This window comes from Bos indicus, chromosome 13 (genome assembly GCF_029378745.1).
Source record: "Bos indicus isolate NIAB-ARS_2022 breed Sahiwal x Tharparkar chromosome 13, NIAB-ARS_B.indTharparkar_mat_pri_1.0, whole genome shotgun sequence".
Lineage (NCBI taxonomy): Eukaryota > Metazoa > Chordata > Mammalia > Artiodactyla > Bovidae > Bos > Bos indicus.
In genome coordinates, this window is record NC_091772.1 from 61,786,070 (window position 1) to 61,808,348 (window position 22,279).

Here is a 22,279-nt window from a genome sequence, read left to right on the forward strand (position 1 = left end):
TATTTTTCCCCGACTATAAAAATAATGTCCACTGAGGAAAAATGAGGAAAATCCTAAAAAGATTAACTAAGATTCACCCAGAAATAACTACCTGTTAAATCATCTTACTGTCCAAAGGAAAATGCATTCCTAAATGTGTTTTATCTCATGGATATGCAGTTCTCACCTGTTTCCCTAATCATTGTCGTTTAGGCTGGTTTCAATACTTAATGCTATGAGTAATGCTACAGTGAACGTCTTAAAGATTATCTTTGCAGAAGTTTGTATTTACGTTTCTGATGATGTTTTTAAAATTAAAACAATATTTTGGTTGCGGTGGGTTTTCTTTGCTGTTCACAAGCTTTCTCTAGTTGCTGAGAGTGGAGGCTGCTCTCTAGTCGTGGTGCTCAGGCTTCTCATGGTGGTGGCGTCTCTTGTTGCAGAGCACAGGCTCTAGGCAACGGGCTTCCATAGTTGCTCCATGTCACATGGAATCTTCCTGGAGCAGGGATCGAACCCATGTCCTCTGCATTGGCAGGCGAATTCTCATCCACTGTACCACCAGGGAAGTCCAAGTTTGTTTTTTTTTTTTTAATGAGGATCATTTTTTAAGTTTTTATTGAACTTGTTGCAGTATTGTTTCTGAATTTTATGTTTTGGTTCTTTGACCTGGAGGCATATGGGAACTTAGTTCCCGGACTAGGGATTGAACCCGTACCCCCTGCTGCTCCTGCTGCTGCTAAGTTGCTTCAGTCGTGTCCGACTCTGTGTGACCCCATAGACGGCAGCCCATCAGGCTCCCCCATCTCTGGGATTCTCCAGGCAAGAACACTGGAATGGGTTGCCATTTCCTTCTCCAATGCATGAGAGTGAAAAGTGAAAGTGAAGTCGCTCAGTCGTGTCTGACTCTTAGCAACCCCATGGACTACAGCCTACCAGGCTCCTCTGTCCATGGGATTTTCCAGGCAAGAGTACTGGAGTAGGGTGCCATTGCCTTCTCCGCATACCCCCTGCAGTGGAAGGCAAAGTCTTAACCACTGGACCCCCAGGGAAGTCCCCTTGTGATTTCTTTAAACTGGATCCTTTCCTTGTTAAAAAAAAAAAAAAAAGTAATTGTAAAGGCAGCCTCCTAAATAATGTTTTTAACAAGATAGTGTCTAAACAAAGTTGAAAAGGCAGACATTAATAGTTCAGTGGGGAGGGATTGCCTTTGAAAAAGGTATTCTGATTCAGTTTCAGCTTACTGGTCTACTTGCAGTTGTCTTTTCAGATAGTTGCTCTCAATGTGTATTTCCAGTTTTGCATTTGGAGATGTTCATTTAACGTTTCATAACCATTTTTCCGTATTTTCATGTTTACTAATATTGAACTAGTAAACTTTCCCTAGCAGTGGGCACTGATGATGTTTCTGGCTTTTAATAATCACATATAGTGCTGTGGTGAGCATCTTTGCTTCTCTGCCAGCCTCATAAGAGAACAATTCTAAATAAATTAGTTTAGGGAAAGTTAGAACTTTATAAAGTTCAAAAGGAAAACTGTACCTTTTCCTTCTTAAAATTTGATTAGGACCCTCTAAAGATATCTTAAAAAAAAAAAAAGCTTCCTGAGATATAATTCACATACCATAAGGTATCTTTTAATAATTTTTGTCAGCCTTCTTTGCTGTCTCCTTAATCTGTTTTTCTTTCTTTTACCTAATTATTTGACTGCACCAGGTCTTGGTTGCGGTACACAGGATCTTCGATCTTCATTGTAGCACGCAGAATTTTTAGTTGTGGCATGTGGGATCTAGTTTCCTGACCAGAGATTGAACCTGGGCCCCCTGCATTGAGAGCATGGAGTCTTAGCCCCTGGACTACAGTGAAGTCCCTGTTTTTCTTTTTGATACAGAATTCCTTGTGAGTAGGACTCAGAACATGAGACTTTAACATTTAAACCTTTCATTCTCTGAACAGACTATTGGCTGGTGACATTAACCAGAAATACTATATGTACGTTATCAGTTTTGTGCAGTGGATGAGCTGTGAGAGCAAGCATGTCTTTATGGAATCAGACAGTGAACCATGATATTTTTGATGGACTTCCAGAAAGGAATTTTTAAAATGTAGCCAATTCATTATATTACTGAAACATCCTGTGATTTATGGGATATTCTGTTTGATCAACTTTGGAAACTGTTTACTATAAAGGTAGCATATGTAGGCAGCTGCTCTGACATTAATGTACACACCAGAATCACCAGAGATGTTGATAATGGGACTCTGATTTTGAGGATTTAGATGGGATTAGATTCTAGGGGTTAAACCAGGTGGGACGGGGGAAGATTTTAGGTGACTCTCCGATACAACATCCTAAATTCTGTTGAGTTGACACTTTGAGAGTTATTCCTTCTGAAACTCTTTTGGCTCTTCTGACTATGTCAAGAAGAGTATGTGGTTCCAGTCTTTCTTAACGTGTGCTAAGTTCCCTTTCTAACCGAGAGAGATCAGTTCTGGGGCCTTAGGTAAGCTGCAGTTATTTAGTTTGAATTTAGTAACACTGTTGTGTGTCCTTATATTTATTTTCAGTTACCTTCCTTTTACAACAAGTGATACTGGTTTTCCATTTATGGTAGTGATAGAAAGTTTCTTATAAAAAGAAACGTGTGTTAAAAGTAGGTTTAATGCAAAACCTTAACTCAGTAATAGTACAGGTAGTGTATGGATATGGCAAAAACTGTGAAGTCAGGTGACTGACATTTAGGACATGCTGGTGTGGAAAAAAGGCCATGAACTTTGGAGCCAGGTCACCCTGGTTTCTGCTTACTTTGCTACTGATTATCTCAGGCTGTCATGTTGCTTCTCTCTCCAATCTCCAAGGTTTTTTACTCCCGTAAATTGGGTCAGGGCAGAGGCACCTCCTGTGGGCCAGGCATCATCATGCCTGTCCTCCTCTGATCCTCACACAACCCCAAGTAGCCAGGCATTCATGATAGTCCCATTTTGCAGAGGAGGAAATAGGCTCAGAGGGGTGAGGGAACTTGCATGGAGTCCCAGAGCTGGGAATGGTTGGATGGGTTTCAATCCCTGGTGTGTCTGAACCTCTTTTTTGTTATTCCAGGCCACCTCCCTCCTTCAAATACAGAATTTGCTGTGGCTCTCTGCCCAGCTGCCTGGCTGTCTGATTAAAAGGACAAGCATTGTGTACACTCATCATCACTACAACATTATTGACAATAGCCAAAAAGTGCAAGTAGCCCGCATGTCCATGGCCATATCAATGGATAAAGAAAATATGGTATATACTACAATGGGGCGTTATTTAGCCTTATAAAAGACAGAGATCTTGTCACATGCTACAATACGGATGAACCATGAGGTTGAATGGTGGTTTCCAGGGGCTGGGGAGACAGGGAGGTGGGGAGTTGCTGTTTGATAGGTATAGAGTTTCAGTTTGGCAAGATGAAAAAGTTCTAGAGATCTGTTGCACAACACTGTGAATATCATTACTGAACTATACACTTAAAACTGGTATCGAGGGTACATTTTATAATATGTGGGGTTTTTTTTTTAACCACAGTTAAAATTTTCTTAAAAGTTAAAAAAAAAGTGCCACTGGTCAGAAGGCAATCTGTTTTTTTTTCCATTTTGGAAACTCAAGCATACATAAAAATAGAACAGTATAATGAACTGTGAACCCATTACCCAGGTCCAGCAGTTATCAGCACACGGCAGTTCTGGTTCACCTGTGACGTTTTATCCACCCCACTGACCTCACCCCTGATTATTTTGGTTCCAGACAGCATATCACTTTTATCTGAAAATGCTTTTGTGTGTATCTGTCAAGAGTAAGAACCTTCCTTAAAAAATACCGTTTTTACACCTAAAAAGTAACGATAGTTCCTTAACATCATCTGATGTTCAGGGTTCGAAGTTTCTTGATGGTCTTATATATTTTTAATAATCAATTTGTTCAAATCAAGATCCAGAAAAGAGTCCTACTCAAGGACCAAATGTTGTATTTGGTTGATGAAGTTTCTGACATCACAGTATAAATTTTAAGCAGAGAGACTGTTTCATTTCTTTGCTGGATCAGTACATGGAACAAGAAGTTCCTGGCAGGCAGGCTCTTCCAGCTTCATAGCTTAGTGGTAGTTCAGAGCATTAGCCCTGAATGTTGGGGTCGTGTGGGCGGTGGGTGCCCTATGGTTGGGAGTATAAATGGTATAGCCAAGGGAGTGGGTAAGACTGTGCCCTCTGTCAAAAGGACATGCATAGCCTTTAAACCTCTAGCAGTAGCTTCTGCTAAGAACCCCCACATATAGTTAAAGGTATATTCATTCGTGGTGTATGCTCAGTCATGTCTAACTCTTTGCAACGCTATGGACTGTAGCCCTCCAGGCTCCTCTGTCCATGGAATTTTCCAGGCAAGAATACTGGAGTATTCTCTTCCTCCTTCAGGGGATCTTCTAGACCCAGGGATCAAACCCTCCTCTCTTGCATCGCCTTCATTGGCAGGCAGATTCTTTACCACTGAGCCACCTGGGAAGCCCAGTGCTCAGGACATTCCCCGCAGCATTGTTGCACTGACCAAAAACTTTTGCAAAGACCGAAAACTGCTGGAGTTTCCCTCAGTGGGGGACTGATCAAAGACATTATCAGGCAACTGTACTGTGGTATCTAAGCAGCTACTTAAAAGGTGGGGACAGGGATGAGGGTTGGAGGAATGGGAGGTTTCTCCAAGATCTATAAAGTAAGATAGAGAATGATGATACATACTTACTTACACCTCAATTTTAAAAGTGGGGAAGCAGTGTTTATATTAGTTAAGATATATTAAGCATGAATATATCATATATTAATGTTTGCAAATGCTTCAAGTATCTCCCCAAGGGTAGGAGGAAGATTTATTTGTTCACTGTATATACAACTTGAATTGTTTTAATCTCTGCATATATTGATGCACATGTATATGCATGTGTATATGTTTAGTAAGTTTAGAGTTTTTCAATAAGACAACCTGGTTTTGAATCCTGACTGTACCGTTTAACTGCTGTGACCTTGAGCCAATAAATTTCTCTGAGCCTCCCATCCTTGTTTTTAAAATAAGGTTAATACCTATTCCTCAAAAGGTGATTTTGAGGATTAGGAGAGGTATATACATTAAGCGCTTAATGAGTCGTGACTATTGAATACAAGGAAGCCCCAGACCCACATTGATTCTGAATTAGTGTCCCCTAGACTTGAATATATTGTTTATGAATGTTTTGGTTTCTTTGCCTCTTTTCCCCACTAGATAAATGCTTTCTTTCTTTGCCTGTTGGGGTCATCAAATGACGGAGCTCATGGCGGCAATTTGTAATTGCCATAATGCCAGGCATTTATGTAATCATGTTTCTTGTCTGTGACCTTTCTAGGTTTCTTTCCAGATAAGTAGTCTGTCATCTTAAGACACATAAGCTGAAACCAAGGTACTAGACCTTTTTCCCCCAAAGAAAAAATTTTTATTGCCATCTCCCCGCTTGATTGTAAGAAACAAAATACACATACTTATCACAAAGGCCAAAGAAAGCAAAAACAGTAATTTGCAAGCTCACCCCCAGCGATCAATATTATTTGCCTTTCTTGAGGGTTTATTGTACATCTTGGACTAGACTGAGCATTTAACATTTATTAGCTTACTTAATCCTTATAACAGTTACTTATGGTAGGTGGTGTTACTAATTCCATTTTATAGGAGAAGCTATGACAATGTAACTTTCTGAAGATGTTATAGCTGAGTGGCAGAGCAGAATTTCAAGTCCTGACCTGCTGACTGTTCAAGTTCATGCTTGAATGGTGTGTCTTGTCTTTGCACAGTTTCCTCCACATCTGTCTCTGCGCTTGTGCATGCACATGTAGACATGAATTGCGTCATAGTAACTGTCCTGTTTGGTAGCCTGCTTTTTTCCTCCCAAAAAGATGTCGTGAACATCTTCCCTTGTGTAAGTACCTAGAGGTTTATTACCATTCTTAATGATTGCATAATTTCCCATTGTAGAGATATGTCATAATCTAGCCAGTTCCTTATCAATGAGTGTTTAAGTGCTCAGAGATGCGGCTGAGATAAACGTAAAGGTGTATGTACATCTTGCACGTGTATTCAGTTATTCACTGATGGCCTTAAAATAGTAGCTAGAAATGGAGTTGCTGTTTCAAGGGAGTATTACATTTCAAGTATTGCATTTCAGTGTTTTTATATATATATGTATATATATATTTTTTAGCTGTATTGTGTGACATGCAGGATCTTAGTTCCCCAGCCAGTGTTTGAATCTGTGCCCCCTGCATTGGATGTGTGGGATCTTAACCATTGGACTGTCATGGAAATCCCTTCAGTTTTTTGATATTGATTGCTCAAATGCCCTTAAATAATGTGTGCTAGTTTGAAATGCTGTGGCTCTTATATGTACTGTAAGAGATAGTTTGAAAGTGTTTAGACAGAGCACTCAACTGTTTGGCTTACAAAAAAAGATTCCCTTATGTTTATAAACAGTGCCCGTAATAACAGAATATATATTATTAGTCTATTATTTTGATGTTTGTTCTAAATGCCTTTTATGGCTGAGGCTACATGACACGTAACATTGACATTAGAACGTTAAAGACTCCATGGCTGTAGACCTCGTAGAAGCTCTTTTATGACACTTCCCCAAGAAGTGGGAACAAGTAGCTTTACTCCTAGGGCCCTTGTTCATCAGTTAAAACATTCTATTACGTTATATTCATGGTGGTCAGTGAAAGTGGATAGATGAAAGGAAAATGGGTTTTAACATCTGGATATAGTTTAGTTAATTTCACAAAAATTTTCCATCTTTTTTCCTCCCCTAATTTGATTTTAAGACTGGGTAATATATTTACATGATTCAAGAGGTATAGAAGGATATACACTGTAAAGCCTCCCTTCGGCTCGTGGCCTTGAGCTCCCCAGCTCTTTTCCCTACAGGCAACCAGTTATCTGGCTCTTGTGCATTCCTCCAGATATATTTTATGTACATAGAAGCCGATATAGAACTATTCTCTCAACACAGATTCCATGTCCTTTTAAAAGTTCTCCAGGCAGGGATGTTATTTTTTCAATTGGAGATGGATAATCTTGTTTTGAAAATTGTGTCATTCCCATTTTGATAACTGGCCATCATGGGAACCGTAGACCCAGAGTTGAGCTTGCTCTCTTGATATCGGTTCAGGGATTGGCAAACAAGGAGTCCTGATCCTTCAGAACAATTAGCAGCAGTTGCGAAAGTCATGTTGATGGTGATGAGGTGGATACAGAGTAGAAACAGCTGCTTCCCCTGAGAGAAAGCTGCACACGGACTTGGTTTGGGCTGGTTAATAGGGCGTCACTTTTATCTTCTTGTCTGAGTGTTGCGGTGCTTTTCTGCTAGGCTCTGTGATCTATGGCTTGGGCTGCCTTTCAGACACTCCGAGTCCTTGAACTCCAGGCCAGGCAGTTGGCTGGTGTTTACCTGATCTGACCTTAGAGGACACTGCGTTGGAATGCATTCATTAAAGGTGTATTAGTATGCACTGTGTACCCACAGGGTACCCCTCCTTGCAGGGCTGTTCCTGCAAGGAACAGTGACTAGCCTAGAGAATTGCCAGACCTTTATTTTTTTCCCATTTAAAGATACCACATGCTTGTTAGAGAAAATGTGGAAAATATAGAAAGGTTGAGGGACCAGGGAAGATCTCCTGTATGCAGTCCCGTCTCACAGAGTGGACCACTACTGCTGTTGTGATGTGTGTCTTGTTTTTATACAATTGGGATTGCTTGTATTCAATTTTGTAAACTGCTTTTTCATTTCTGCTAAGCATATTCCATGTCATTACAGAGCCTTGGTAAGTGTCATTTAAAAAGATGGACTAGCGTGGCAAGGGCTTCCCAGGTGTCACAGTGGTAAAGAATCCACCTACCATTGCAGGAGACACAGGAGATACAAAGGACACGGGTTTGATTCCTGGGTCAGGAAGATGCCCTGAAGTAGGAAATGGCAACCTGCTCAAGGATTCTTGCCTGGAAAACTCCATGGACAGAGGAGCCTGGTGGGCTATAGTCCACCGGGTCGCAAAGAGTCGGACACGACTGAGTGTGCATACATAAATTTGGTCATAGACAAGAGATGCCTACAGGAGCCAGGCAGGAAATGTAGATAAGCAAAGCATGCTGGGTGTGAGACAGTAGAAAGTGTGGGTTGGGGAGGATTCGGTGGCTGGGCCCATCATTGGGTGGCTGAGCTGTCATTCAGCTCTCATTGCTGGCACTTGGGGCCTGGGCCAGGGGCCATCAGGATATTCCCATTCTTTCAGAGAAGCAGAAAACCTGTCTGTTTTAATGTGAAATCGCTATTGGTTTTTTGTTTGTTTTAGTTTAGTTTTTTGTTTTGTTTTGTTTTTTCAGAAATCTTAAACATTCAGAGAATAATATAGGAAGCAGAATTGACAGTTGTTAATGTTTTCTCTTATTTGCTTTAAGCCTCATAACCTGTTTCTATTTGTTTTTAAGAGAAATGATAAAGTATTACAGGTAAAATTAAAAAATTCTTTACATTTCTTGTTCCATTCTCTACGTTTCACTCTGTCCAGTTTTAGCAGGCACTATCATAAATTATTGTATATCCTTCTATTCCATTTTTGGGGATACTTACATATACATAAATGCAAATCCTTGAACATATTGTTTTCTAATTTTTTAGTCATAATTGTCATTCTGCAGCTTGCTTTTTCACTCAACCTGTTTGTTTTCTTTCTTTTTTAAAAAAAAAATATTTATTTGGCTGTGCCAGGTCTTAGTTGGCATGTGAAATCTTTATAGTTACAACATGTAGGATCTAGTTTCCTGACTAGGGGTCAAACCTGGGTCCCCAGTGTTGGGAGCACAGAGTTTTAGTTACTGGACCACGAGGAAAGTCTCAACCTGTTTATTTATCGATGTAAATATATGTAACTAATTCAGAGCTGACAGACTTTTTCTATGACAGATCAGGATTTTAGGTTTTGTGGGCCACACTGTCTCTGCTACAGCTACTCAGCTCTGCTATTTTATAGCTAATGCAGCCATAGATAATATGTAAGCAAAGGGGTATGGCTGTGTTCCAATAAAACTTTGTTACAAAAACTGGCTGTGGGCTGGATTTGGCCTGTGGGGTGTCATTTGCTGACTCCTGCTCCAATTTATGGAGAAGGCAATGGCACCCCACTCCAGTACTCTTGCCTGGAAAATCCCATGGATGGCGGAGCCTGGTAGGCTGCAGTCCATGGGGTCCCTAAGAGTTGGACACGACTGAGCGACTTCACTTTCACTTTTCACTTTCAAGCATTGGAGAAGGAAATGGCAACCCACTCCAGTGTTCTTGCCTAGAGAATCCCAGGGACCGGGGAGCCTGGTAGGCTTCCATCTATGGGGTCGCACAGAGTCGGACATGACTGAAGCGACTTAGCAGCGGCAGCAGCTCCAATTTATTCATTTTAAATACTGAATAGTGTAATATCTGTAGCATGAATGTACGATCTTTTATTTTTCAGTTCCTCTATAAATGGATGATTAGGTTGTTTCCAGTTTTCTACTATTTTAGCAATGCTGCAAGAAGCATCCTTTTCTGTGTTTCCTTGTGCATATGTGCAAAGGTTTTTCACCAAGGTATATACAGATAGAGAGGTAGAGTCGCTGGGGGGTTTGTTTTGTTATTATTTTTTTTTAGACAATGATAGGGCCAAATAAAAATGGCTTCAGGTAGAATGTGACCAGTTTGTGACCTGTGTTCTAGAATCTCTATAGGAAGCCAGTAGTTACTGATAATCCAGATCCACACCTAGTTCTAGAATTTGTCATGGACTCCTTGACAGCACAGGTGAGAGTGTGTGAATCCAAACACGAAAGATTCTGGAAGAGAGTGGTTTCCCTGAGAAATGTGCAACTGATTTCCTCACGGACAAAAGAGATGAAGTTGGACAAAGACTCAATTTTTCATGGGTAGTAGCCATTCTAACGGTGGTTGTTAACAATGGGATGACAAGTTCAAGCAGAAGAGGTGTTCGGGATAAAGATGCTGAGCTGCTTGACCTGTGGTTTCTCCTTTCCTGGCAATGCTGTGAGTTCCTTTAAAGATTTATCACTGTAATTAGACAGACCAGAAGAAGGAGGAGGAAGGTAATAAAGACTATCAGGGCATCCTTCCAAGAAAACCCTCTCCTTTGAGGAGGACCCACAGCAAGATTTTAAGCTCTGGTGGCAGGAAATTGAATTAGTCCATCTTCCTGAAGTAATATGTCAGTAGTACATGACTAGTTCAGCCAAGCTCAGTGAGTTCAGAAAAGAAATGATGTTCTGTGTTCCAAGTCAAGGAGATTTAATTAAGTGGACTCAGACTTTGGGAATTCCTTCTTTTTAAAAGCTTTTTAAGGTTACTGTGGGTCATTATCATTCCTTTGTTTTTATTGTTTTGGAGAACTCAAAAATATACAGGGCTGTAACAGAAGCAGCTGAACATCAAGACCTGCATGAAAGCCTGCTGCAGGCTTTTTCGTTTTATTAGAGAGGCTTGGGGTCACATTGTTTTCATAGGTAAAACCTCTCCCCAGGTATGAAACGCAGAAGAATCGGTCCTCTCCAGTGACCTGTTCCCCATCCACCTCTTATGTTTCCTATTCCTTGGAGTCTCAGGTCTTGTCTAACCATCCCAGGTGCTACAGCAGAGGCCTCCCCAAAGGAGGCTCTGGGGCCGGGGTTCGGGCTTGGCATCTAGAGTGCTTTTAGGCCCCTGTTGAAGTGGAGGGAGAGATAGGCAAGGGATCAGCCATATCTGTAGCTTGGGGGCCATTCCCCTGGAAAAGAAAAGGAGATGCAGTAACCTGGCCATTCTGATATCTGATTCGAAGCATCCGGCGAAATTCTAGTAGCTTCTAGAAGGTGATGAATGAAAGGCTGCCTTTTACATGGTTTTCTTTAAATGACTTGATACTTACTTTTAATTGGACATTCCCTGGAGAAGGAAATTGCAGCCCACTGTAGTATTCTTGCCTGAAGAATCCCATGGACAGAAGAGCACGGCAGTCTACTGTCCATGGGGTTGCAAGAGTTGGACACAACTTAGTGACTAAACTGCAAACCACCACAGTTGAACATTGATTAGGTATTTGGATCTCAGTTTGAACTGATTTTTAAGGATGATGACTACAAATTGAACAAGAGAAAATATTAGTCTAGTGATATTTAATGCATAAAATTAGGCTTCCCTGGTGGCTCAGCAATAAGGCATCCATCCACCTGCAATGTTGGAGACTGCCTCCAATGCTGGAGACACGGGTTCAATCCCTGGGTCGGGAGGATCCCCAGAAGAAGGAAATGGCAACCCACTCTAGTTTTCTTGCCTGGAAAATCTCATGGACAGAAGAGCCTGGTGGGCTATAGTCCATGGGGTCACCAGAGGCAGACACAATTTAATGACTAAACCACCACCATCACCACCAGTAATCTTCAGAATGCCCCTCTGACAAGGGTTTTGAATGCAATTGTTTTAGCTAATTTTTTTTCTTTTTTATTTTTTGGCCATGCTGTGGCATGTGAGCAAAAGTTCCCCCACCAAGGATTGAACCTGTACTCCCTGCAGTGGAAGTGCTGAGTCTTAACCTCTGGACTGCCAGGGAAGTCCCTATATTAGTTAACTTTAATCTGACTTTATTTTAGTTCACAAAGTATTTCCACCTTTATAAGTGTTAGTCTGACAATCATCCAAAATGAAGGAGAATTATCCCTGTTTTACAGATCTTATAAAAACTGATGCAGGGAGGCTAAGAGGTCTTGTGGTTCTTCATTCTTAGAGAACATTATTTTATTACATGTAACAATTAGAAGAATTATGAAAAGTAACTTCTCACATTTCCATGTGCTTACTTACCAACAGAACAATTTTTTGTGAAAGATCAATGAAGAAACATAACAACTCCGTGTTTATTAATTAGCAGCATATATACCTAGAGTGACTTATCATGGCTTCACATTTTTCCACCTTTTATGGGCAAGGAATAGGTCAGTCTCACAACTTAATGAGTACTGTAATTCATGTTCTAAGTATCTATCAAAATTACAAATGCATATATCCTGTGATCCAGATAGATTTTTTTTCCCATACATGAAAGGATGTGGTTCTAGGTTTTTCATAGTAAACTATCAGAAACAGCTTAAGTGCTAGGGTAGTGGTTAAATAAATTACAATGCCTCCATACAGAGGGATGTTTTACTGCTGTCATAAAGAACAAGGCAGCTCTGCATTTACTGAGGGGAACAAACTCCAAGATAGGTTGTTAAGTAAAAAAAAAGCAGCTGCAGGACACTGCGTATTGTGTATTACATACTGCTGCTGCTGCTGCTAAGTCGCTTCAGTCATGTCTGACACTGTGCGACCCCATAGACGGCAAGCCCACCAGGCTCCCCCATCCCTGGGATTCTCCAGGCAAGAACACTGGAGTGGGCCGCCATTTCCTTCTCCAGTGCGTGAAAGTGAAGTCGCTCAGTCGTGTCCGACTCTTTGCGACCCCATGGACTGCAGCCTATCAGGCTCCTCCGTCCATGGGATTTTCCAGGCAAGAGTACTGGAGTGGGGTGCCATTGCCTTCTCTGGTATTACATACTATGCTTGTGTAAAAAAGGAGAGGATAAGTGTGCATTAATACATAGAGCTTGCTATGCATAAACTTATTCAGGAAGGTTAAAAATCTAATAATACGTGCCTTGTAAGCAAGGAAGTGGTTGCCTGGAGAACAGGTAAGGGAGAGGGATCTGTCAGCAAAGGACCTTCTGAATCAAGAATCATGTGAATTACCTGTTTGTTTTTAATTTAAAAAATATATATATTTTAAAATAATTTTTGCTTTAAAAATAATTTTATTTGTCTGTTTACTTATTTTTGGCTGTGCTGGGTCTTGGTTGCTACGAGGGCCTTCTCCACCTGCTACGAGCGCAGGCTTCTCACGATGGTGGCATCTCTTGTGGAGCACAGGCTCTGGGCATGTGGACTTCGCTAGTTGCAGCGCACAGAGCTCAGCGGTTGCGGCTCTCAGGCCCCTGCGAGCACAGGCGTCTCATGATGGTGGCATCTCTTGTGGAGCACAGGCTCTGGGCACGTGGACTTCGCTAGTTGCAGCGCACAGGGCTCAGCGGTTGCGGCTCTCAGGCCCTAGGGCTTGGGCTCCGTAGTTTGTTGCCCTGTGGCATGTGGAATCTTCCCAGACCAGAGATCAAACCCGTGTCCCCTGCATTGGCAGCAGATTCTTATCCATTGCGCCACCAGGGAAGTCAGAATTATGTTTTTTTAAAAACCCTTGGTTTGAGGTTTTGGGGAGTTTAACATCATCATATGTATCTCTTTGCTCTAATTTGCTTGCTCCCTACCCCTTCCCAGAGAACCCATCTAATCATCCTTTCTTCTGCTCCATGAGTTTTTAGCACCAAATGAAGTTCTTTTTTGTTTTTACTTAAAAATTTCTAAATCTATTTTCTTATTTGCATTCAAATTTTTAAAAATTTATTGACTGGATAAGTGCTTTCTATGTGATGCATTATCCCACATCCTTGTTTATTTGAACACATTTTGCACAAGCCACAGTTGATTTTAGAATGGAAAAGTATTATTCGTACAAGATAGGAAATTCAAACAGTGCTAATGAGTGTATAGTGAAAAGTGCTTTTTTTCTTTCTCTCGATCTCTGAGTGTCCTCTGGCCCGTAGTTCCCCTCCCGAGGTTGCCGCTGTTACACTTTGACACGTATGCTTCTAATACTGTAGCACGCGTATATACACTGTGCTATAGACGCTGTTCCTTGTCCAGGTTTTTCACTTAACAGCATGTCTTGGTTTAGGATTATGTTTAGATTAACACATTCTTCTTAGCAACTGCACAGGATTCCACAGTATATATTAAATTTATTTCCTCACCCCCTCTTGATGGGAATTGGGGTTGTCCACAATCTATTGCTACCACAGATGATGCCACAACAGATATCCTTCTATCTGTAGGATAAATTCTTAGAAATACAACTGCTAGATCAAAGGGGCTTTGCATTTTAAATTTAGATAGATAGTTCCAAATGGCTCTATGCAGAGGTTATGGTAGTTCCATAGCATATAAGGTTACTTGGGCTTTTATAAAGCTTCCAGCCACCTCAACCTGTAGTATAGGATAAAATATACATTGAAGAGTGGACAAGCTAGTTAACACTGTTGATGGAGTAGGGTTTTTATTTTTCCCTCTGCAACTGGTTAAGATCCCATCAGGAAATAGCCATTTGTAGTAGTTACTAAGTATGGCTGTCAGAAGGTTGGCTAGATGGAGGTGACCTAGGTGTGTAATCAGCCCCCAGTGACAACTGTACTGTCTGTGTTTAACTTTTTTTCTTTCCTTTCCCCTAGGACCCTAGCATCCTGAGATATTTTTGGATTCATAGCCCTTAAGAGTGACCTGGTCAGAGGTCATCATGTCAAAGCTGAAAAGCTCAGAATCAGTCCGGGTGGTGGTTCGCTGTAGGCCCATGAATGGCAAGGAAAAGGCTGCTTCATACGACAAGGTGGTGGATGTGGACGTAAAGCTAGGGCAGGTGTCTGTCAAGAACCCCAAGGGAGTGGCGCATGAAATGCCCAAGACCTTCACTTTTGATGCCGTCTACGACTGGAACGCCAAACAGTTTGAACTCTATGATGAGACCTTTCGACCACTGGTGGACTCCGTCCTTCAGGGTTTCAATGGGACAATTTTTGCCTATGGACAGACGGGGACTGGGAAAACCTACACAATGGAAGGAGTCCGGGGTGACCCTGAAAAAAGAGGGGTCATCCCTAACTCGTTTGATCACATCTTCACCCATATCTCTCGATCCCAGAATCAACAGTACTTGGTCAGGGCTTCTTACTTGGAGATCTACCAGGAGGAGATCCGAGACCTGCTCTCCAAAGATCAGACCAAAAGGCTCGAGCTGAAAGAGAGGCCTGACACCGGGGTGTACGTGAAAGACCTGTCTTCCTTCGTTACCAAGAGCGTGAAGGAAATAGAGCATGTGATGAACGTGGGGAACCAGAACCGTTCTGTTGGGGCCACCAACATGAATGAGCACAGTTCCCGTTCACATGCAATTTTTGTCATCACCATCGAATGCAGTGAGGTGGGCCTCGACGGTGAAAACCACATCCGGGTAGGGAAGCTGAACCTTGTAGATCTTGCTGGCAGTGAACGGCAGGCCAAGACCGGTGCGCAAGGGGAAAGGTTGAAGGAAGCAACCAAGATCAACCTGTCCCTCTCGGCCTTGGGTAATGTCATTTCTGCCCTGGTGGATGGAAAAAGCACTCATATTCCGTATCGGGACTCCAAGCTTACCAGGCTCCTTCAGGATTCTCTTGGTGGCAATGCTAAAACTGTGATGGTGGCCAATGTGGGGCCCGCCTCTTACAATGTAGAAGAGACCCTAACCACTCTAAGGTATGCCAACCGTGCCAAAAACATTAAGAACAAGCCAAGGGTCAACGAGGACCCTAAGGACGCCCTTCTTCGAGAATTCCAGGAAGAGATTGCTCGGCTCAAGGCCCAGTTAGAGAAACGGTCCATTGGTAGAAGGAAGAGGCGAGAGAAGCGGAGGGGGGTTGGGGGTGGGGAAGAGGAGGAGGAGGAGGGAGAAGAGGGGGAGGAGGAAGGGGATGACAAGGATGATTATTGGCGGGAACAGCAAGAGAAACTGGAGATCGAGAAGCGGGCCATTGTTGAGGACCACAGCTTGGTTGCAGAGGAAAAGAAGAGGCTGCTGAAGGAGAAGGAGAAAAAGATGGAGGATCTGCGGCGGGAGAAGGATGCTGCTGAGGTGCTTGGGGCCAAAATCAAGGTACTGTACCCTGCCTTAGGCCTGTTCTTTTTTCATTCTAATTTTTTTGTTTTGTCAAAAAAATGATATGAGGAATGATGTTGATATTCAGTGCCCAAGGGCTTCCTTAGTAGCTCAGGTGGTAAAGAATCTGCCTGCAATATAGGAGACCCCGGTTTGATTCCTGGGTCAGGAAGATCCCCTGGAGAAGGGATAGGCTACCCACTCTACTTTTCATGGGTTTACCTGGTGGCTCAGACGGTAAAGAATCCACCTGCAAAGCAGGAGACTTGGGTTCAATCCCTGGGTTGGGAAGATCCCCTGGAGGAGGGCATGGCAACCCACTCCAGTATTCTTGCCTGGAGAATCTTTGACAGTAATATCCATGTGCCCCTCTCCCTTCCCCAGTATAAGAAACAGAATAGCATCTGTATCTTCACAAACTCTTGTGCCTCTACCTCCCCAGAGGTAACCGTTACCTTGGATTTGGTGTTTATTCTTTCTTTGCTTTTCTTTATAGTTTACCCAAATGTGTATATATGTATATATATATATCTCTACATAAGAGATCATTTTGTGCATGCTCAGTCGCTTCAGTCATGTCCTACTCTGTGTTATCCTATGGACTGTAGCCCGCCTGGCTCCTCTGTCCATGGGATTCTCCAGGCAAGAATACTGGAGTGGGTTGCTGTGCCTTCCTCCATGGGATCTTCCTGACCCAGGGATTGAACCCGCATCTCCTGCGTCTCCTGAATTGCAGGCAGATTCTTTACCCACTAAACCACCTGTTCAGTTCAGTTCAGTTCAGTTCAGTTGCTCAGTCGTGTCCAACTCTTTGCGACCCCATGAATCCCAGCACGCCAGGCCTCCCTGTCCATCACCAACTCCCGGAGTTCACCCAGACTCACGTCCATCGAGTCGGTGATGCCATCCAGCCATCTCATCCTCTGTCGTCCCCTTCTCCTCCTGCCCCCAATCCCTCCCAGCATCAGAGTCTTTTCCAGTGAGTCAACTCTTCGCACAAGGTGGCCAAAGTATTGGAGTTTCAGCTTTAGCATCAGTCCTTCCAAAGAACACCCAGGACTGATCTCCTTTAGGATGGACTGGTTGGATCTCCTTGCAGTCCAAGGGACTCTCAAGAGTCTTCTCCAGCACCACAGTTCAAAAGCATCAATTCTTCAGCACTCAGCTTTCTTCACAGTCCAACTTTCACATCCGTACATGACCACTGGAAAAACCATAGCCTTGACTAGATGGACCTTTGTTGGCAAAGTAATGTCTCTGCTTTTGAATATGCTATCTAGGTGGGTCATAACTTTCCTTCCAAGGAGTAAGCGTCTTCTAATTTCATGGCTGCAATCACCATCTGCTGTGATTTTGGAGCCCCCCAAAATAAAGTCTGACACTGTTTCCACTGTTTCCCCATCTATTTGCCATGAAGTGATGGGACCAGATGCCATGATCTTAGTTTTCTGAATGTTGAGTTTTAAGCCAACTTTTTCACTCTCCTCTTTCACTTTCATCAAGAGGCTTTTGAGTTCCTCTTCACTTTCTGCCATAAGGGTGGTGTCATCTGCATATCTGAGGTTACTGATATTTCTCCTGGCAATCTTGATTCCAGCTAGTGCTTCTTCCAGTCCAGCGTTTCTCATGATGTCCTCTGCATAAAGGTCTTTTTAGTTTCACATAATTTTTAACTTTCATATCAATTGAATCCCACTGCTGTGATCTACTTTTATTTGCTAAATGTTACGTTAGTGAAATTTATCCATTTTGATGCCTGGAACTGTGATTCATTCATACTGCTCTGAGACTTCCGTGGCATTCCATTCTCCTGATAGTGTGGGTTGTTTTAGTTTTCTTGCCCTGAATTCCTTGTCCTTGAGGAGAACTTGTGTGGGTGAGAGTTTCTTGCTTGACACCATCAGGTCTTAGGGTGTGTATAGCTTCAACTTCACCAGACAGCAACACATAGCTTTCTCACGTGGTCATGTGTGTTGATGCTTCTACCAGGGGGGTGTGAGTCCAGGTTGTTCCCCATTCTTACCAACACTTGTGATTAGCAGGCTTGAATTTTTGTCTGTCTGGTAGATAAACAATGGCGTCTGCTTGTGGTTTTCCTATGCAGGGTGCCTGATTAGGCAAGATCACCCCCTGGGTGCTCCCTTGCAGTCAGGCCCTGTATGCCAGTGTCTGAGTGGAATTCTAGAGTGTGGAGGTGCCCATGTGTTGCCTGTTCTTTCTGGCACCAATTCCCTTGAGTGCCTGGACTCAGAGCCGCCAAAGGGCTTTCCTGGCAGAGGAGAGCAGAGCGCTGGCTGTGGAAAACCGAGGATGACCACTGCTTGACAACACGCCAGAATTCCTTTGAAGCGTTGGGTTCTGTCTTGTAGTGTTTATGCAGACTTTGATTTCTACTCTAAAATGTGTCTATGTTTATTAATTTTTTAAAAAATGACAGTGATCTCTTTCCTGCCTCCCCTTCCCCCACCATGTGAAGCTGTACTTTATCTGTGGCATCATAGTAGCCCTTTCACAGAGCTGGGTCCTGTTTGACTTCAGAGGTAGGGATCGTTTGTAGGACTCTGAAGACCTGGTGTGAAAATGGAGTCACATACAGCACAATCAGGAAGTAACTGTGTTCGGGGGGCTTACTCTGGGGTTCTGTTACGTCACTTGACCCTTCCTGACTCCTGCACTGTGCAACTGGGTATGCTTGTGTTTGATCTGCATGTGGTATTTTTAAAGATCACGGCTTTTATTCAAGCCCAGGAGCACCTAGACTCTAAACAACCTGGCGTAGTCGGGCAACTCTCAGAAGCCGAGTGTGGCCAGACTCAGCATCACCTCAGGTCACTGGACCTCTTACACGTTTTATTTTTGGGAGAATGACATGACATCTGTCTTTCTCAATCCCTGGGTGATATACAGTCATAGGACAAAAGAATTTAAGAGCTGGGAGTATGTTGGGGGTGGTGATTACTAATCAGTCCAGCCTTTTCGTTTTGAAAGAAGAGAAAAGTCTCAGGGGCTGAAACGTGACAGCAGGGGTAGATGTTTCTTTAAAGCAAGGTTACGGAGTTTTCTGAGTCCATGCTTCTCAGGCGCAAATCATTCCCCTGGCTTCAGCCCTCATCTAAATGCTGAGTTTTCAGTCTGTATGGTTAGCCCAGAGCTGTCTGCTAACATCCCAGCTGATGGCCTCTGCCTGCTGGGTGTTTCCACGGAGATGCCCAGGGCCACGCAGAGCCTGCTTCGGCCTGCCTTTACTCAGTCCAGCCAGACTCCTCCCTGGGAGTTATCATTGCCAGCTGCTACTCGCTGTCCCTCGGTCTCTGAATCCTGCCTCTCTCGGACCCATCCACCTTGCTCTCCCAGCCTCTCCTGCCCCAGCTCAGGCCTGAAACCTTAAAACAGCCTCCTGTCTGCCCTCACTCCACCCAGCCTGCCCTTTTCCAGTTATTCTTCCTGTTGCAGGGGAGTTTTGTTTCTAAAACACAGATCTGGTTATGTATCTTAATGCTCAAAGGAGACGTCAGTGGTTCCTGCAGTTCTCAGGGTCAAGCTTAGTCTCCCAAACGAGACTTGGAGGTTTTTGAACTACCCCCTGATTGCTTTGCCAACTTCATGTATCACCACTCTCTACCCTACCCTCTGAAAACAATTTTTTTTCCTTAGCTGTTTCCTATTTTTACTTTAGCACTCTTGTAGCTGTCCCTTGAGACAGGAAGGTTTTTCCCTGACTGCCTTTGGGAAGAGCCTGAATTCCCTCCTTCCCGTGTGCCTCTCCTAGTATTACTCTGTCCTTTCCTCATGATAAGATCTGACTCCATCTGATAAGAACCTGCTTACTTATGGCCCTCTGTGGACTCTCAGCTTTTGACTCCTATTCATAGTGGCATCCTCAGTACCTAGTATGTAGGAGGTGCTTAATAGGTTCTAACTGAGGTCACTACTTCATACAAACAAACCAAAAATTTTCTTTAAAATATCAAGCTGAAATTCATGTATGTCTAGGGAAGCTGTGTCTTCAGTATTTCCATTATAAAGCCCTAGTGAAGCCACCACAGAGAAGGCAATGGCACCCCACTCCAGTACTCTTGCCTGGAGAATCCCATAGACAGAGGAGCCTGGTAGGCTGCAGTCCATGGGGTCGCTAAGAGTCGGACACGACTGAGCGACTTCACTTTGACTTTTCACTTTCATGCATTGGAGAAGGAAATGGCAATCCACTCCAGTATTCTTGCCTGGAGAATCCCAGGGACGGGGGAGCCTGGTGGGCTGCCGTCTATGGGGTCACACAGAGTCGGACACGACTGAAGTGACTTAGCAGCAGCAGTAGCAGTGAAGCCGCCAAAGCTCCACCCAAGTGATGGGAAGGGCCCAGCTGAGCACAGTATATTTTCCCTAAGAATTTACCCACTTTGGCTCCGTCCGGAGCTCTTTGTCTTTCCTCACAGGCTTCCCTGTGAGGAGCTATGTTCTGAGTGAGACCACTCACGACATAGATTCTGCTCTTTTCTCACAAAGGCCATGGAGAGTAAGCTGCTCGTTGGAGGAAAAAATATAGTAGATCATACAAATGAACAGCAGAAAATCCTGGAGCAGAAACGGCAAGAAATTGCAGAACAGGTAACTTGTCATTCCTTTTGGGAGAGAATGGAGTGGGGTGGGGTGCGTTAATGTTACAGAGCAAATATCTTTTCTGTTAGACTCTTCAAAAGTGATGGAAAGGACATGTGTCAGCCCCTTCCTGGTGGGAGACTGATCTAGAGCACCCAGCCCCATATTCTTAAATAGACGATGTCTGTAGGCACGCTGATCAATTTTGTGACATTGCTCAGAAACGTCGAGAAAGAGAAATCCAGCAGCAGATGGAAAGCCGAGACGAGGAGACCTTGGAACTGAAGGAGACATACAGCTCATTGCAGCAAGAGGTGGACATCAAGACCAAGAAACTCAAAAAGGTAGGAAAGGAATGAGGCAGGCAGAGGCTCCTTGGGTGTGGGGCAGAGAGTGAACTCTGTTGTCTAGAGGGCCGCCCGGCTCAGCCGCCTCTCCTGTTGTTTCCAGCTCTTCTCTAAGCTTCAGGCAGTCAAGGCAGAGATCCATGACCTCCAAGAAGAGCACATCAAGGAGCGACAGGAGCTGGAGCAGACCCAGAATGAGCTCACCAGGGAGCTGAAACTCAAGTAAGTCCTGGGCCTTCCGGGGCACCCCAGCCACTTGCTGCGTTGTTGTTTGTTCAGTAAGAAACCCCTCAGAAGACAGGGCCCCTGCCCACTTCTCTCCATCTCTCTCCACCTTGTCTGTCTTCTGTTTATTCCTAAGAAAGTTAGTTTCTGTCTCTGCATCCCATCTGTTAACTGAATATCTTCACCAGATGATCTCCAAGTTCCTCCCACTCTGCCTTCCTGAAGCCATTATCTATTGATGAAAGGGAATCTTTTATTAATTAGAATTTTCTGAATTGTATAAGGAACACCCAAATATCCATTGCCCAGCAGTGGTGGTGGTTTAATTGCTAAGTCATGTCTGACTCTTATGATCCCATGAACTATAGCCTGCCAGGCTCCTCTGTCCATGGGATTTCCCAGGCAGGAAGGCAGGAATACTGGAGTGGGTTGCCATTTCTTTCTCCAGGGGATCTTCCTGACCCAGGGATCGAACCCAAGTCTCCTGCATTGCAGGTGGATTCTTTACTGCTGAGCTACCAGGAAAGCCCAAGATGCCATGATAAACAGTCTTTTGTCCTCCATCTTTCATAGTTTGGTTGCTTTTGGTTTTTTTGTTTGTTTGTGTTTTTTTAGGGGGGTGGGCTGCACCATGTAGCATGCAGAATCTTATTTCTCCCACCAGGACTTGAACCCATGCCTCCTTCAGTGAAAGCACTGATCTTAACCCTCATAAAAATATTTTAAAGCAAATCTTACATCATGTTACCTCATTCCTACATACTTACATATGTACCATAGTGTTGTTTTTGTTTTTTTAAAGAACATCTTTATTGAGATATAATTCACATACAATACAATTCACTTATTTAAAGTATACAAGATACAAGTCAAATTTTTTTTTGGCTGCACAGCTTGGGGAATCTGTTCCCTCACCAAGGATTGAACCTGGGCCACAGCAGTGAAAGCCCGGAATCCTAACCATTAGGTGACCAGGGAACTCCCCTACAAGTCATTTAAATATGTATATATGTTTACTTCACTGTAAAGTCAACACTACAGTCTAATTTTAGAACATTTGTGTGTGCCCTCACCCACAGAAAACGTGTACCAAGTGTTGGTCACTCCTTATTATCTCCTTCCCCAGCCTTATAAATAACTGATCTACTTTCTGACTCTGTAAATTAACCTATTATTCTGGACCTTTCATATACATGGAATTATGTGGTCTTTTGTGACTGGTTTCTTTCAATTAACATGTTTTCA

At 43.3% G+C, this 22,279-nt stretch overlaps 1 protein-coding gene across 6 annotated transcripts in view; it reads left to right on the forward strand.

Annotated features, from left to right (window-relative positions):
* The window catches only part of KIF3B (kinesin family member 3B), a 40,357-nt gene that overhangs the window by 6,948 nt on the left and 11,130 nt on the right, over window positions 1–22,279 (forward strand). For 5 of the 6 annotated variants that reach the window (XM_019972243.2, XM_019972244.2, XM_019972240.2 and 2 more), the window contains 4 exons: window positions 14,404–15,860; window positions 20,370–20,471; window positions 20,684–20,806; window positions 20,913–21,031. In XM_019972243.2, the coding sequence (XP_019827802.1) occupies window positions 14,469–15,860; window positions 20,370–20,471; window positions 20,684–20,806; window positions 20,913–21,031 (1,736 nt within the window). In that variant the 5' untranslated portion in view covers window positions 14,404–14,468. Of the gene's footprint in view, window positions 1–900; window positions 10,088–14,403; window positions 15,861–20,369; window positions 20,472–20,683; window positions 20,807–20,912; window positions 21,032–22,279 lie in introns of those variants that run through there. The other variant, XM_070801481.1, reaches the window with a different exon arrangement.